Source organism: Canis lupus, chromosome 13 (genome assembly GCF_003254725.2).
Source record: "Canis lupus dingo isolate Sandy chromosome 13, ASM325472v2, whole genome shotgun sequence".
Lineage (NCBI taxonomy): Eukaryota > Metazoa > Chordata > Mammalia > Carnivora > Canidae > Canis > Canis lupus.
The window spans coordinates 38,181,551-38,196,238 of record NC_064255.1 but is presented as its reverse complement, the minus strand read 5'-3'; the positions used below and the strand labels follow the sequence as shown (position 1 = coordinate 38,196,238).

At 67.3% G+C, this 14,688-nt stretch overlaps 2 protein-coding genes across 7 annotated transcripts in view; one reads left to right on the top strand and one right to left on the bottom strand.

The window, feature by feature from the left end:
- The first annotated feature begins 1,121 nt into the window (after window positions 1-1,121).
- On the top strand, window positions 1,122-14,314 carry CPSF1 (cleavage and polyadenylation specific factor 1). 2 transcript variants are annotated; one of them, XM_025450609.3, is made up of 38 exons: window positions 1,122-1,221; window positions 1,300-1,453; window positions 6,536-6,563; window positions 6,655-6,797; window positions 6,879-6,959; window positions 7,196-7,347; window positions 7,426-7,572; window positions 7,701-7,840; window positions 7,911-8,021; window positions 8,100-8,193; window positions 8,372-8,459; window positions 8,538-8,660; window positions 8,739-8,790; window positions 8,868-8,962; window positions 9,028-9,102; window positions 9,175-9,255; window positions 9,330-9,404; window positions 9,607-9,717; window positions 9,791-9,932; window positions 10,006-10,184; window positions 10,258-10,394; window positions 10,488-10,662; window positions 10,733-10,939; window positions 11,009-11,098; window positions 11,191-11,334; window positions 11,407-11,559; window positions 12,027-12,143; window positions 12,221-12,311; window positions 12,378-12,462; window positions 12,540-12,681; window positions 12,770-12,922; window positions 12,999-13,175; window positions 13,275-13,341; window positions 13,414-13,461; window positions 13,531-13,686; window positions 13,761-13,890; window positions 13,972-14,110; window positions 14,186-14,314. In XM_025450609.3, exons 2-38 carry the CDS (start codon window positions 1,310-1,312, stop codon window positions 14,231-14,233), a joined length of 4,320 nt encoding a protein of 1,439 aa, XP_025306394.1. In that variant the 5' UTR covers window positions 1,122-1,221; window positions 1,300-1,309; the 3' UTR covers window positions 14,234-14,314. The 2 variants fall into 2 exon arrangements, with proteins under 2 accessions (XP_025306394.1, XP_025306393.1); XM_025450608.3 differs by having other exon boundaries at window positions 9,330-9,419.
- Window positions 14,302-14,688, bottom strand: part of ADCK5 (aarF domain containing kinase 5) — a 16,911-nt gene continuing 16,524 nt past the window's right edge. For all 5 annotated transcript variants that reach the window (XM_025450698.3, XM_025450699.3, XM_025450701.3 and 2 more), the window contains one exon: window positions 14,302-14,600. In XM_025450698.3, the coding sequence (XP_025306483.3) occupies window positions 14,495-14,600 (106 nt within the window). In that variant the 3' untranslated portion in view covers window positions 14,302-14,494. The remainder of the gene's footprint in view (window positions 14,601-14,688) is intronic.

Below are 14,688 nucleotides of genomic sequence, written 5' to 3'. Positions count from 1 at the left end.
AGTGGATGGAAGTCAGTGTCCTGTTACGCTCTACGCGTCCACTTGTGCTGGAGAGAGGTGGGTGCTGCTCGCCACCCACCCGGGGCAAACTGGGCAGGAGGGGCCGAATGTAAGAGCGCCCTGGCCCAACAGGTACGCAGATGCTCCCGCGTATCCAAGACCCTTGGTTCTCCAAGAAGCTGCACAAACCCCCAGGAGGGTGCTGTGGGAATTAGCGCAGCCCTCCTGGCACCAGGGAGGTTGGAAAGCCACCAGCTCCCAGCACAGTGCTGCCCAGGGGAGCATCAGGAGCGTGGCCTGGACTGCAGGGTCCCCTGCTTCCAGTATGGGGCCAGCGCTGGCTTTTGGAGGGGGCGGGTGGCACTGCAGGAGGGGCTGAGAGTTGCCAGGGCTCCTCCTGCTGCAGCCCCCAGCCTGCCGCCTGCTCCTCAGCCCGGGGCGTCCCTCCCCGGCCGGGGGCGTCCTCCAGATGGTCCCCGTCCCTCCCCGACGAGCCAGCTCCCACCTTCATCTCCCACTGAGAACGTGGACCCCCAGGCGGGCTCCTGTCTGTCACCCTGCGGACCTTGCCGCCTCCTGGCCCCGGCCCCGTCCCCCGCCCTGGGCCTCCTGACCAGGTCGCCCTGCTGCCCGGGGCGGTGCTCCCGCAGAGCGCCCGCGCCCCCGCCCCGGCCGCCTGTCCCGCGACGCCGGGTCATCCGTGGGGCGTTGGACGTGCCGGCTGCTGGCCAGGGCCCGGCGGGCACCGCTGTTCCCAGGCACGCGGGGGCCCCGGGACGCGTGCGCCGCGACTGTGTGCACCGCCGCGCGTGGGTGTCCTCCCAGGCCCAGTGTCCCTGCGGCCTCCGCCGGCGATCCTCGTGCTGCTGCCGCTCCTCGCTCTTCCCGAGGGGCCGGCGCGCCCCGGGACCCCACGCCGCCCGCGCCCGCCGCCCGACGGTCCCCGGGAGCCCGCGGCTGACGAGCAGGTGGGCGGACGGACACCGCGTACACGTGGCTGCGGAGCCACCGTCGCCGATGTCGCTCGGATTCCGAGTCACCGGCCCGCCGGAGGGGAGCCCCGCCCCCGCCGCCGCCGCCCCTCCCCGCCACCAGGGGGCGCGACGCCCCTCCGCGCGGCGACACTGCGCAGGCGCGGCTGCCCGGAACCCCGGCGCCCAGCTTCCGGGGCCGCCGGCCAGTGCGCCGCCGACCGGGTCCCGCGAGCCGCGCCAACGGCAGGTGGGCAGGTGGGCGGGGGGCCGGGGGAGCTGGGGGGGCCTGCGCGGCGGCCCCGCTCACCGTGGGCGCGCCCCGCAGGCCCGGCGCCATGTACGCCGTGTACAAGCAGGCGCACCCGCCCACCGGCCTCGAGTTCTCCATGTACTGCAACTTCTTCAACAACAGCGAGCGCAACCTCGTGGTGGCCGGCACCTCGCAGCTCTACGTGTACCGCCTGAACCGCGACGCCGAGGTGAGTGCGGCGCCCGGGCCGGCCCCCGACCCCCGCCCCTGCGCCCGCCGCCCGGGGCTAGAGGTGCGGCCGTGAGCCGGACGGCGGGCCCGAGGCGGAGACGGCGGCCGGGCCCGGGGAGGGGGCACCGTGGGGGCCGCGCGGCCAGCCCGCCTCGGGAGCTCCGGGGAGGCTCTGGGGTCGCGGGCCGGGGGGGGGGCGCGGCCCGGGGTGGGGGTCGGGCCTGGCGGCGGCCGCTCGCAACACGTGGCTTTGTTTGTGCCGCAGCCGCGCGGCCGCCCCGGGATCCGGCACCTGAGCTCGGATCCTAAAGCCCGACTGTGAGACTGAACACGTGCCATTAAAGGTGCCCTGAGGTTAAGCTTTTGGGGTAACAGCCGCTTTGACGTCAGTATGTGGCTGCCGTCAAGGTTTCAGTCAAAACTAGAGAGATCTTGGGGCTAAAAACGCACAGCTCCGGGGCTCCCGCGGGCGCAGTGCGAAGAGGTGGAGACCATGGGGCTGGCAGAGCGAGCCCACCCAGGCGGAGATTGCTGGAGTGATGGGCGCCTGGTCCCCGCCCGTAGGCTTCCAGGCCCGCCCCCTGTGAAGTCCTCCCTCCCACACGAGTGGCCTTTAAGGGACAGACCGCAAGCACTTGCACCGTCGTGTTTTCTACAAACGGGTTCAGAGCCCACGGGCATCCGCTCACTCGTTTCTCCTACAGATGCGTATCACGCGCTGGTTTTGCGCGGAGGCCTGGGGGGCACCACAGGCACAGACACCTGCCGCCCTTCCAGCGGCGACAGACCCGACAGGGCCCATCATGTCGCGGGCCAGAGTTGAAAGTGCTGTGCAGACCAGCAGAGCAGGATGGGGGGCAGGTGTGGGGTTAAATTCTGCCTCCTTGCGAAGCTGAATTTGGAGCAGGCAAGGAGGAGGCCTCAGGCGAGGGGTTGTAGGGGCTGTTGTAGGGGTTGTAGGCGAGGCAGTAGGGGCTGTTGCTCAGGATCCCAGCTCAGGTGACGACCTCAGGGTAGTGAGGTGGAGCCCCGTGCAGCCTCGGGCTCCGTGCTGGGTGGGAGTCGGCCTGGGGCTCGCTCCCTCTCCCTCCGCCCCCCCCACCCTCTCTTCCTTCTCTCTCTCAAAAAAAAGAATCTGCAAGAGGCCCTGAGGAAGGGACTGCTGGTGGATCTTGATCTCAGGCTGTGGGTTCAAGCGCCACATTGGCCATACAGATTACTTAAAAAAAAAAAAAAAAAGAAAGAAAGAAATGGAGCGAGGATGGGAAAGGTCAGCATGTTGACCTTTCAGGTCATCGTAGGGATTGAGAGCTAGCTTGGACGGGCAGTTAAGGAGTGGTCTGACCCGGGCGTTACAGGATCTCTGGGTGCTGTGCTGGAGAGTCGGTGGGGGATGGGGCTGCAGGGAGACCGTCAGGAGCGGGAGCACCGGGCAGTGGGGGTGTTGGAAAGCGGTCAGGCTCGGGATGCACAGGATGCAGGACGCAAAGGCATGAGGAGCCCATGTTTTGCCAGGGCCCAGTTTTGGTCTGGGGACCAGGAGGGGTGGAGTTGCTGTTACCTGACCTGAAGAAGGTGGAATGGGGAGAGGGGGGTGGGGGCTCCTTTATGGACATCCTGTTAGTTCTTGCTGCTGCCCAACGAGGTATCCGAAAACTTAGAACGTTAAAACCGCAGAAGTGTCTCTGGTTTCCGAGGGTCAGGAAGCCAGGAATGGCCCAGCCGCGTGGCTCCTGCACATTCTAGATGTTGGCCAGTGCTGCCACCCTCTGAAGGCTCTGTCGGGGTTGGATTTCTGCTGCTCACTGACCCCGCTGTTGGGAGGAGGCCTCACTGCGTCGTGTGGGTCGCCACGGGGCGGCCTCCTGCAGAATGAAGGCTGGCGACAGAAAGTCACCAAGCGGCCACTGTGTCTTCGTAACCCGAAGTAAACGTGACGCCCTGGCACAGTGGGAGAGGCTGCGCGGGGCACGAATCCTGGGAGCGGGGCCTCTTGGGGCCGCCCCGGACTCCAGCTCTGCAGACGTGCGGGGGCGCTGGTGGCGGTGGCGCGGCCCCGGTGAGGCTGAGGGAGGGCGGGGACGGCAGTCCTGTCGCGAGCGCGGTCTGGGCAGGGGCTGAAGTTGGGCTCTTTAAAATCCGAAGCTGGTTGGGATCGCCCAGAAGAGGGCCACCTGGGGTGTGGGGTACCCCAGGGTTGAGGGGTTGGGAAGAGAAGAGGCCAAGGAAGAGTCGGAGGAGGCGTGGCCGGGAAGGCGGGAGAAAGGCTGAGCCCAGGGAAGCTGCAGACGCAGGCCTGATGCGGGGTCCCTGCTGCCGAGCCTCCGGGGGCCCTGGTGACTCGTGACTGGGGGGCGGGGATGTGTCCTGAAGGGTAAAGGCTCGCGCAAAGGGAACCGAAGAGATGGTCGTGGCCGGTGGGCCGGGGCTGAACCGAGTGGTTGCATCTTCAGGGTCGCCCGGGGCTGCGGCGCTGATGGCGGGTGCTCGTCGTTAGTCCCTTGTAGGAGCGTCGGCCGATCTGCAGTCTGAGGCGGATGCAGCCGCCGAGGCAGTGGCGAGGCCCCGGGCTGGGGCTCAGTGTAGATCCTGCCGCGGAACAGGTGGCTCGGGGGCGCCCGGGCTCTGCTTGGGGGCTGAGGCAGGCTGGAGGTGCCCCGTGGAGGTGCCCCGTCTCCCCGCCTCTGCCCGCATGGCTAGCTTGGTCTTCCCGGCAGCAGGCTGGCCTCCAGGGGCGTCTTACTTCAGCTCTGGACCCTGGGGGGCAGGTGCCCGTCACCCCCAGGCCCGGGGTCCGGCACCACTCCATTCCTAGCCTGTGCCTTGGGAGAGGCTGCAGGAGCGAACAGCCGTCCCTGGGGACAGGAATGGGGGGGACAGGAATGGGGAAGCCCCGGAGCTCGAGGCAGGGGGCGTGGGGCCGGGGCGGCTGGTACCCCGCCCTCTGGGTGAGGGGGGAGTCAGGGCAGCTCAGCAGGGAAGCCGTGGCCTGGGGCAGCTGTAGGGGCGCCGTGGGCAGCACGAAAGGCCCCGTGACCTCTGGGGGAGTACACAGCACTTCAGTGAAATTCCTGGAAACCCAAGGAAATAGAAAATTCATTACGGTTACGGGTGCAAGATGTCGGTCTTGTAGAGATGTTCCTGAGGTTAATCTATAAATTCACGTCTTTCAAAGTTGCAATTGGTTTTTCATTAGATTCGTGTCTGCCTTGGGCTCCGGGCGTGACCCCGGGGTCCTGGGATCGAGTCCTGCATCGGGCGCCCCCTACAGGGAGCCTGCTTCTCCGTCTGCCTGGGTCTGTGTCTCTCATGAATAAATGAATAAAATCTTTTATTTATTTTTTTAATTTTTTTTTAAATTTATTTATGATAGTCACAGAGAGAGAGAGAGAGAGGCAGAGACACAGGCAGAGGGAGAAGCAGGCTCCATGCACCGGGAGCCCGACGTGGGATTCGATCCCGGGTCTCCAGGATCGCGCCCTGGGCCAAAGGCAGGCGCCAAACCGCTGTGCCACCCAGGGATCCCGAATAAAATCTTTTAAAAAAAGATCTAGTTTGTCCAACATCAATATAATGGCCTCAACCTTCTTCCCTTTTAAAAAGGGAAATTTGATGTATTAGCAAGACAGAGCGTGCGCAGGACCCCCCCGCGAGCAGGGGTGCGGCAGAGGGAGAAGCAGCGGCAGAGGGAGAAGCAGCGGACGCCTGGTGGAGCAGGGAGCCCGCCTCAGGGCTTGACCCCAGGACCCCGGAGTCACGCCCCGAGCCGCAGGCAGACGCACCACTGCTGAGCCGCCGGGCAGCCCCGTCACACACTTTATTATATTCGCTGAAACAGCATAGGGTTTTTCTCCTTAACCGTGAACACGGGGGTCCTTCCTGCGTGTGCGCCTGGAACAACACGCTGTGGCTCCCCTGCGGACAGGTCAGGAGCTTGCCGCGACCCCCTGTCCCTCCTGTCTGCACATGCTTGCTGTTGGGGGGTCTACACCCCCTGAGGTGCCATCAGCCGGGGACCAGTGCATGTTTTGGTTTCATTTGGTGTTAAGTTTGTCGTTTCTGAAACATTAGGTTGAATTTCCTGGGACCCTCCAGTGGCTCTGGGGGTTTTCTTGTGGCTGTGACTGGGGTCCTGGAGGCCGAAGGTGCCTCTCCTGTAGCAAGTTAGTTACGCGGCCCTTCTCGAGCAGCCCTTCTAGGGATGTTTTCCCCAGGGCACAAGCATAGTATTAAAAATGGGCTTTTTTCTCATTATTAGAACTTTTCTGGGGCGCCTGGGAGGCTCAGTGGGGGGCGCGCCTGCCTGTTGATTTTGGCGCAGGCCGTGACCTCAGGCGTGCGTTCGAGCCCCGGTGGGCCCGGGAGTCGGCTTCAGGTTCGGTCTTCCTCTGCCCCCCACGTGAGCGCGCGCCCTCGCTCTCTCTTAAAAATAAGTCTTTAAAAAAACCTTTTACTTTGTTTCCAAGCGATGACTTCCAAGTGTGTTTTAAGTAACTGTGAGTAAAGAACAGCCCGAGCCAAGCAGCCTGTTACCGTGAAACCTAATGAAGCTTGGGGCCGATGTTCTGCGGAGGAAACAGGCGCAAGCGCGGCTGCTGCTCCCCTCCCGGCGGAGGACGTGGGGCTGCTCCCCATGGGCTGGGGCCGCGGCACCAACACCCTCCTGCCCTCGGGTGGGGGGGGGATGCGCCCCGAGTGCCTTGGGCACCCTGCACATCCGGGAGCGGGGGGCAGTTGCTTGGGACCAGTGAGCAGCTCAGGCCAGGAGCCCGGCCCGTCAGGTGGGGCCCGTGCTGTGCCTGGGCCCAGAGGGTGACCTGGGGGTCGCGCCGGCAACTGGGCACCTCGGTGTCCGGCTTCTGACCCTGAGCACTGCCAGCCCCGGAGCCCGGGGCTTCCTGAGAAGCCTTGTGGCCAAGTCGGGGACCGGCTGCGAGCGTGAGTCCGTGCACGTTGCGTTGAGGTGCGCACGGCTGTCTCTGCAAGTGCCCGGGAGCGTGGTCCCCAGCACAGCGAGGGCTCGGGCAGGGCTGGGGCCGCCAGGCGCGGCTTCACTGCCCACCTCCTCTTCCCCTCCCAGGCACCCGTCAAGAATGACAGGAGCACAGGTGAGCACGAGGGTGGCTGCCCCGGCCACGGGCCTGGGACAGTGGGGGCTGGGGCCGGGCCCAGACCTGTACCCACCAGCCTATCCCCCAGAGGGAAAGGCCCACCGAGAACACCGGGAAAAGCTGGAGCTGGTGGCTTCCTTCTCCTTCTTCGGCAATGTCATGTCCATGGCCAGCGTGCAGCTGGCGGGTGCCAAGCGGGACGCCTTGCTCCTGAGCTTTAAGGACGCCAAGGTAGGCGGGGGCCTGGTGGTGGGCGATTGGGTGGGGGGCCTGCTGGGTTGGGGTTGAGGTGAGCTCTGACCTGCTTTTCAGCTGTCAGTGGTGGAGTATGACCCAGGCACCCATGACCTGAAGACCCTGTCTCTGCACTACTTTGAGGAGCCTGAGCTGCGGGTAGGGCCAGGCCGCGTCCCCAGTCCTCCCTGCCCCCCGTGCCCCCTGCCCACAGGGCCGCATCCCCAGCCCTCCCTGACCCACAGCCCTTTCCCCCCACCCCAGAGCCCCTGCCCCCCAGCCCCCAGCCCTCCCTGCCTCCCCCCAGCCCCTCCTGCCTCCAGCCCTCCCTGCCTCCGCGCCCCCCTTGGGCCTCCTATGCCGAGGCCTGCCTCATGATGCCCTCTGCCCCCCAGGATGGGTTCGTGCAGAATGTGCACACGCCGAGGGTACGCGTGGACCCCGACGGGCGCTGCGCGGCCATGCTCATCTACGGCACGCGCCTGGTGGTCCTGCCCTTCCGCAGGGAGAGCCTGGCCGAGGAGCACGAGGGGCTCATGGGGGAGGGGTGAGTACCGCGGTGGGGGAGCCACCGTCTGCGCCCCAGCTCCCTGGCTCCTCTGCCCACTGAGCCTGTTGCCCGCAGGCAGAGGTCCAGCTTCCTGCCCAGCTACATCATTGACGTGCGGGGCTTGGATGAGAAGCTGCTCAACATCGTGGACCTGCAGTTCCTGCACGGCTACTACGAGCCCACCCTGCTCATCCTGTTCGAGCCCAACCAGACCTGGCCCGGGTGAGGCTCCTATGTTGGGTGCTGCAGCCGCCAGGGCTCGGTGGGTCTGGGTTGGGCGGGGGTGGCCAGGCCCCCGGCACTGGGAGTGCTGTGACCGGGCCCTGGCGGACCTGCCTGTTTGTCCCCAGGCGGGTGGCTGTGCGGCAGGACACGTGCTCCATCGTGGCCATCTCCCTGAACATCACACAGAAGGTCCACCCGGTCATCTGGTCCCTCACCAGCCTGCCCTTTGACTGCACGCAGGCCCTCGCTGTGCCCAAGCCCATAGGTGAGGGCCGTGCGGATGGGGGTGTCCGGGGAGGGTGGGGAGCCCCGCCCACTGGCATGTCCCCCTCCAGGTGGGGTGGTGGTCTTCGCCGTCAACTCGCTGCTGTACCTGAACCAGAGCGTCCCCCCATATGGCGTGGCTCTCAACGGCCTCACCACCGGCACCACTGCCTTTCCCCTTCGTGAGTGTGGGTGGAGGCGGGCAGGGTGGGGGGGGGCGGAGGGCGCAGGGGCGGGCAGTCTGACCGTGCCCCACACAGGCACCCAGGAGGGCGTGCGGATCACCCTGGACTGTGCACAGGCGGCCTTCATCTCCTACGACAAGATGGTCATCTCCCTCAAGGGCGGGGAGATGTGAGTCTCCCCTGCGTGGCAGCCCCCGCTCCACGCCCCCGACCCCAGCTCAGCGCCTCCCCCCGCCCCGTGCCCCCGCAGCTCAGTGCCTCCCCACTCCGCCCTGTACCCCCCAACCCCATGCCCCCCCAGCTCAGTGCCTCCTCCCAGCTCACCTCCCCACTCCCCGTCCCCACAGCTACGTGCTGACGCTCATCACCGACGGCATGCGCAGCGTCCGCGCCTTCCACTTCGACAAGGCCGCCGCCAGCGTCCTCACCACCAGCGTGAGTTGAGAGGGGGGGTCATGGGTGGCCCTGGCCGTGCGCCTGCGTTGCCCTCACCGCCCGCCCGCCCACCTCCAGATGGTCACCATGGAGCCTGGGTACCTGTTCCTCGGCTCTCGCCTGGGCAACTCGCTGCTTCTCAAGTACACGGAGAAGCTGCAGGAGCCCCCCGCCAGTGCCGCCCGGGAGGCTGCCGACAAGGTGGGTGCCCGGGGCCTGTCAGGGCGGCCTTGCGCGGGTGGCCTTGGAGCGCTGCTCACTGCCCCGTCCTGCCCCCAGGAAGAGCCGCCCTCGAAGAAGAAGCGGGTGGACTGCGCAGCGGGCTGGTCAGGTGAGGACGGGGAGCTGGGCTGGAGGGCGCAGGGTGCGGCGCCGGCGGCGTGGGCTCACGCGGGTCCGTCTGCGCAGGGGGCAAGTCGGTGCCACAGGACGAGGTGGACGAGATTGAAGTGTACGGCAGTGAGGCCCAGTCGGGCACCCAGCTGGCCACGTACTCTTTTGAGGTGAGTTTGGGGCGCAGGGGGGGCCCTGCCTTGGCTGGCTTGCCTGAGCCCGGCTGTGTCTGCAGGTGTGCGACAGCATCCTCAACATCGGACCCTGTGCCAACGCCGCCATGGGCGAGCCCGCCTTCCTCTCTGAAGAGGTGCCCTGGCTGGAGAGGTGGGGGGCGGGGTGCACGCAAGGGGGGGCCTGTCCTCACTCAGCCCCCCTGCAGTTTCAGAACAGCCCGGAGCCAGACCTGGAGATCGTGGTGTGCTCCGGCTATGGGAAGAACGGGGCCCTGTCGGTGCTGCAGGTATGTGGGGCTGGGGGGCGGGGGGCGGCGCCCGGGCAGGACCAGGGGGCTGATGTCCCCCATCGTCATTCCAGAAGAGCATCCGGCCGCAGGTGGTGACCACCTTTGAGCTCCCTGGCTGCTACGACATGTGGACCGTCATCGCCCCTGTGCGTAAGGAGCAAGTAGGTGTACCCTGGGCGGAGTGGGGCGGGCGGCCCAGGGGCCCGAGACAGGGCCCTGCTGCTGTGTGGGGTGGGCATGCGGGCAGGCGGGCTTGCCCTGGGCTGGCCGGGGGTCTGCCCCCGCCCCCTGCCACCGCGGGCGCCCCTGGCCGGGCGTGTGATTCCTGCTCGCTTGCCACTGCCACAGGAGGAGACCTCCAAGGGCGAGGTGGCGGAGCAGGAGTCCAGCGCCCTGGAGGCTGAGGATGACGGACGGAGACACGGGTTCCTTATCCTGAGCCGGGAAGACTCCACCATGGTGAGGGGTGGGGGTCCGGTGGCCGCGCGGGGGTCCCCGCATGGGGTGTGCCTCACGCGCCCATCGCCTACAGATCCTGCAGACGGGCCAGGAGATCATGGAGTTGGACACCAGTGGCTTTGCTACACAGGGCCCCACAGTGTTTGCCGGCAACATCGGGGACAACCGCTACATCGTGCAGGTGTCGCCACTCGGCATCCGCTTGTTGGAAGGAGGTGGGCACAGCCAGGCGGCCGGGCTGGGGTGGCGGGCGCTGACCACCCGGGGCTGACCACCCGGTACCCACAGTGAACCAGCTGCACTTCATCCCCGTGGACCTGGGCTCCCCCATTGTGCAGTGCGCCGTGGCTGACCCCTATGTGGTCATCATGAGTGCCGAGGGCCATGTCACCATGTTCCTGCTCAAAAGCGACTCGTATGGGGGCCGTCACCACCGCCTGGCGCTGCACAAGCCCCCACTGCACCATGTAAGCGCCCTCCGGCCCCGTGCCCGCAGCCTGCTGACCCCCCGACCCCGTGCTGACCCCCCTGCCCCCGCAGCAGTCCAAAGTGATCACGCTGTGCGTGTACCGAGATGTCAGCGGCATGTTCACAACGGAGAGCCGCCTGGGCGGGGCCCGCGATGACCTGGGAGGCCGCAGCTGCTTGGAGGCCGAGGGCCAGGGCTCGGAAACCAGGTACGTGGGGGGTACGTGGGGGCGCCCTGGGGCAGGGCGGGGGCAGGTACCACATCCGGCCACGCATGACCTGCTTGCTGCCCCCGGCTCTAGCCCCACAGTGGATGATGAGGAGGAGATGCTGTACGGGGACTCGGGCTCCCTCTTCAGCCCCAGCAAGGAGGAGGCTCGCCGGAGCAGCCAGCCCCCTGCTGACCGGGACCCCATGCCGTTCCGGGCCGAGCCCACCCACTGGTGCCTGCTGGTGCGGGAGAACGGAACCATGGAGGTACGTGAGGCCCCGCGCCCTTGCTGCGCCCCAGCCCGGCCCTGTGGTGCCAACCCCTCTCCCCCCGCAGATCTACCAGCTCCCCGACTGGCGGCTGGTGTTCCTGGTGAAGAACTTCCCCGTGGGGCAGCGCGTCCTGGTGGACAGCTCCTTCGGTCAGCCCACCACGCAGGCCGAGGCCCGAAAGGAGGAGGCCACGCGCCAGGGGGAGCTGCCCCTGGTCAAGGAGGTGCTGCTGGTGGCACTGGGGAGCCGCCAGAGCAGACCCTACCTCCTGGTGAGTGTGGGCCCCCCGCCCCCGGCCCGGCCCGGCCCCACGCTCCCGCTGACCCCGCGCCGCCCCCAGGTGCACGTGGACCAGGAGCTGCTTATCTACGAGGCCTTCCCCCACGACTCCCAGCTCGGCCAGGGAAACCTCAAAGTCCGATTCAAGAAGGTGCAGTGATGGGGCAGAGCTGGGCGGTGGGGGGGGCGGCTGTGGGGGGGGGGGGGCATGACCCGCCCTCACGGAGCACGCACGCCCCCCAGGTCCCTCACAACATCAACTTCCGGGAGAAGAAGCCGAAACCGTCCAAGAAGAAAGCGGAGGGCGGTGGTGCCGAGGAGGGGGCGGGGGCCCGTGGCCGCGTGGCCCGGTTTCGGTACTTCGAGGACATTTACGGCTACTCGGGGGTAGGCTGGCGCCTTGGGGGGGGCGGGGGGGGGGGGGCCATGGGGGCCTCAGCTCACAGCGCCTGCCCTCAGGTGTTCATCTGCGGCCCCTCACCCCACTGGCTCCTGGTGACCGGCCGGGGGGCCCTGCGGCTGCACCCCATGGGCATCGACGGTCCCATCGACTCCTTTGCCCCATTCCACAACGTCAACTGCCCCCGGGGCTTCCTCTACTTCAACAGACAGGTGGGGAGGCCTCGGGGCTCGTGCCCCCCATTGCCCTGCCTGGGTCGGTGGGGATGGGGGGGCCCTGGGCTCCGTCTGGAGGGTCAGGGGGGTGTCCAGCCAGTGAACAGGCCAAGGTCAAAGAGGTGAGATGCTGCGAAGGCCGGAGGGCTGAGCAGCCGGGGGCAGCAGGTTGTGGGGCTGGGGTCCCGTCACTGCCCACGAGGAGCCGTGTGACCCTGGGGAGGCGCTCGCCCTGTGAGCCCCTTCCCACCTGTGGTGCCAGCGTGGGCGCTCATGATGCCGTAGGTGCTGGCGAACCTCGCGCACGGGTGAGGGTGGCAGATGGGGGTCCAGCGGTGCTCACTCATCTGCGTGTGGCTGGCGGCCCGCGAAGTGTAGGACCCCCGCCCCATGCAGTGTCAGGTGTGCGGCCTGGCTTGCCCTTGGCAGCGCCAGACCCCGTTGACCCCGCCCCCACCCCCCAGGGAGAGCTGCGGATCAGCGTCTTGCCTGCCTACCTGTCCTACGACGCCCCGTGGCCTGTCAGGAAGATCCCTCTGCGCTGCACGGCGCACTACGTCGCTTACCATGTGGAGTCCAAGGTCTGACCCCGTCCCCTCAAGGCCGGGCACCCACAGGGCGTGCCCTCCGCACCCTGTGACACACCGCGCCCTCCCAGGTGTACGCCGTGGCCACCAGCACCAACATGCCGTGCACCCGCATCCCGCGCATGACCGGAGAGGAGAAGGAGTTCGAGACCATCGAGAGAGGTGCGTGCCGCCCGCGTGGGGCAGGCCGTGGGGGCCACCCCCCCTGACCATCCCGTGTCCTTGCAGATGACCGGTACATCCACCCGCAGCAGGAGGCCTTCTCCATCCAGCTCATCTCCCCGGTCAGCTGGGAGGCCATCCCCAATGCCAGGTGAGTGGGGCCCGGGGGCGGGGCAGGGTGGTCAGCCGCGGTCAGCCCGGAGCTGCACCCTCACCCGCCCTGCGTAGGATCGAGCTGGAGGAGTGGGAGCACGTGACATGCATGAAGACCGTGTCGCTGCGCAGCGAGGAGACCGTGTCGGGCCTCAAGGGCTACGTGGCTGCCGGGACCTGCCTCATGCAGGGGGAGGAAGTCACGTGCCGAGGGCGGGTAAGGGGCTGGCAGGTCAGGGTGGGCAGTGCCCCGCAGCCCCGTCACCCCCCGTCACCCCCCATGTCCTGCCCTCCTGCCCGGGCAGATCCTGATCATGGACGTGATTGAGGTGGTGCCCGAGCCTGGCCAGCCCCTGACCAAGAACAAGTTCAAGGTCCTGTACGAGAAGGAGCAGAAGGGGCCGGTGACGGCTCTGTGCCACTGCAACGGCCACCTGGTGTCCGCCATCGGCCAGAAGGTGCGCCCTCACCCCCCCCGCCCGCCCTGGGCCCTGCCACCACCCCGCACATGTCACCCGCTCGTTCTGCCCCCAGATCTTCCTGTGGAGCCTGCGGGCCAGTGAGCTGACGGGCATGGCCTTCATCGACACCCAGCTCTACATCCACCAGATGATCAGCGTCAAGAACTTCATCCTGGCGGCGGACGTCATGAAGAGCATCTCGCTGCTGCGCTACCAGGAGGAGAGCAAGACGCTGAGCCTGGTGTCGCGGGTACCCGAGGGGCCTCGGCGCCGTGTGGGGGGCGCTGGGCGGGTGCAGGGTGGGCGCTGGCCGCGGGCTGACCTGGATGGCCCCACTTCCTGTCCCCAGGACGCCAAGCCCCTGGAAGTGTACAGCGTGGACTTCATGGTGGACAACGCCCAGCTGGGCTTCCTCGGTGAGCAGGGGCTTGGGGCAGAGGGGCTGAGCCGCTGGGGGCAGCCGGGCTGACCCGAGCTCTGTTCCCCAGTGTCTGACCGTGACCGCAACCTCATGGTGTACATGTACCTGCCAGAAGGTGAGTGTCCCTTCCCCGCTGGGGGCCTGGGGGCTGGGCGGCCACTGACCTGAGCTCCCTCCGGCCTAGCCAAAGAGAGCTTCGGGGGCATGCGCCTGCTCCGGCGGGCGGACTTCCACGTGGGTGCCCACGTGAACACGTTCTGGAGGACCCCGTGCCGGGGGGCAGCGGAGGGACCCAGCAAGAAGTCGGTTGTGTGGGAGAATAAGCACATCACGTGGTTCGGTGAGCAGGGGGTAGGAGGGGGCAGCAGGGGCAGGTGTGTGGGGTCAGCCCGGCTCACGCGGCACTTCCTGTAGCCACACTGGATGGGGGCATCGGGCTGCTGCTGCCCATGCAGGAGAAGACGTACCGGCGGCTACTGATGCTGCAGAACGCGCTGACCACCATGCTGCCCCACCATGCCGGCCTCAACCCCAGGGCCTTCCGGTGAGTGTGCTCCCCCCACTGCACCCCCACCCCCCATCCCCCACCCGCGTCCTGCTGCCCAACGGCCCGTGTCCCCCCCAGGATGCTACACGTGGACCGGCGTATCCTGCAGAATGCCGTGCGGAATGTCCTAGACGGGGAGCTGCTCAACCGCTACCTGTACCTGAGCACCATGGAGCGCGGCGAGCTGGCCAAGAAGATCGGCACAACCCCAGACATTGTGAGCCCCTGGCCTGCCCCGTGTGGCCCCCCTCCCTGGTGGCCCGCCCCCCACTCATCACCCCCTTCCCTGCAGATCTTGGATGACCTTCTGGAGACGGACCGTGTCACTGCGCATTTCTAGACCCCACATGCTGCCCCGACCCGACCCCTACCCCCACCCCTTTTTGTACAAAACACGAGGAAAAGATGTTTGATTTAAGAAGAGCTTGTGGTCATTGTCGGGCGTCTTGGCCGGGCTGTGGTCAGAGCCCCGTGGCATCCCCCCACTTGAGGCTGCAGCTGCCCCAGCGCCCCTGGTCTTGGGGTGTGCACTCCAGCCGTGGCCACCCTGGCAGTCCGATGCTGGATGAGCTCTGAGGTCACCCTCCTGCCCCGGGACTCCCTAGGTCTCCAAGAACTCTGAGAGCCCCTGGGTCTCGGGCAGGAGGCCCAGGCGGACCAGGAGCCGAACCAGGAGGGCGGTGAGCCGCATTGACAGGGTCTCCAGCCTGTGGTGGGAGGGCGGAGGGGTCACAGTTTGGTGGGGAGCAGGGTTCGGCCCCCTGCCCCAGGTGCCCACCCCCTCCTCGCCCCTCA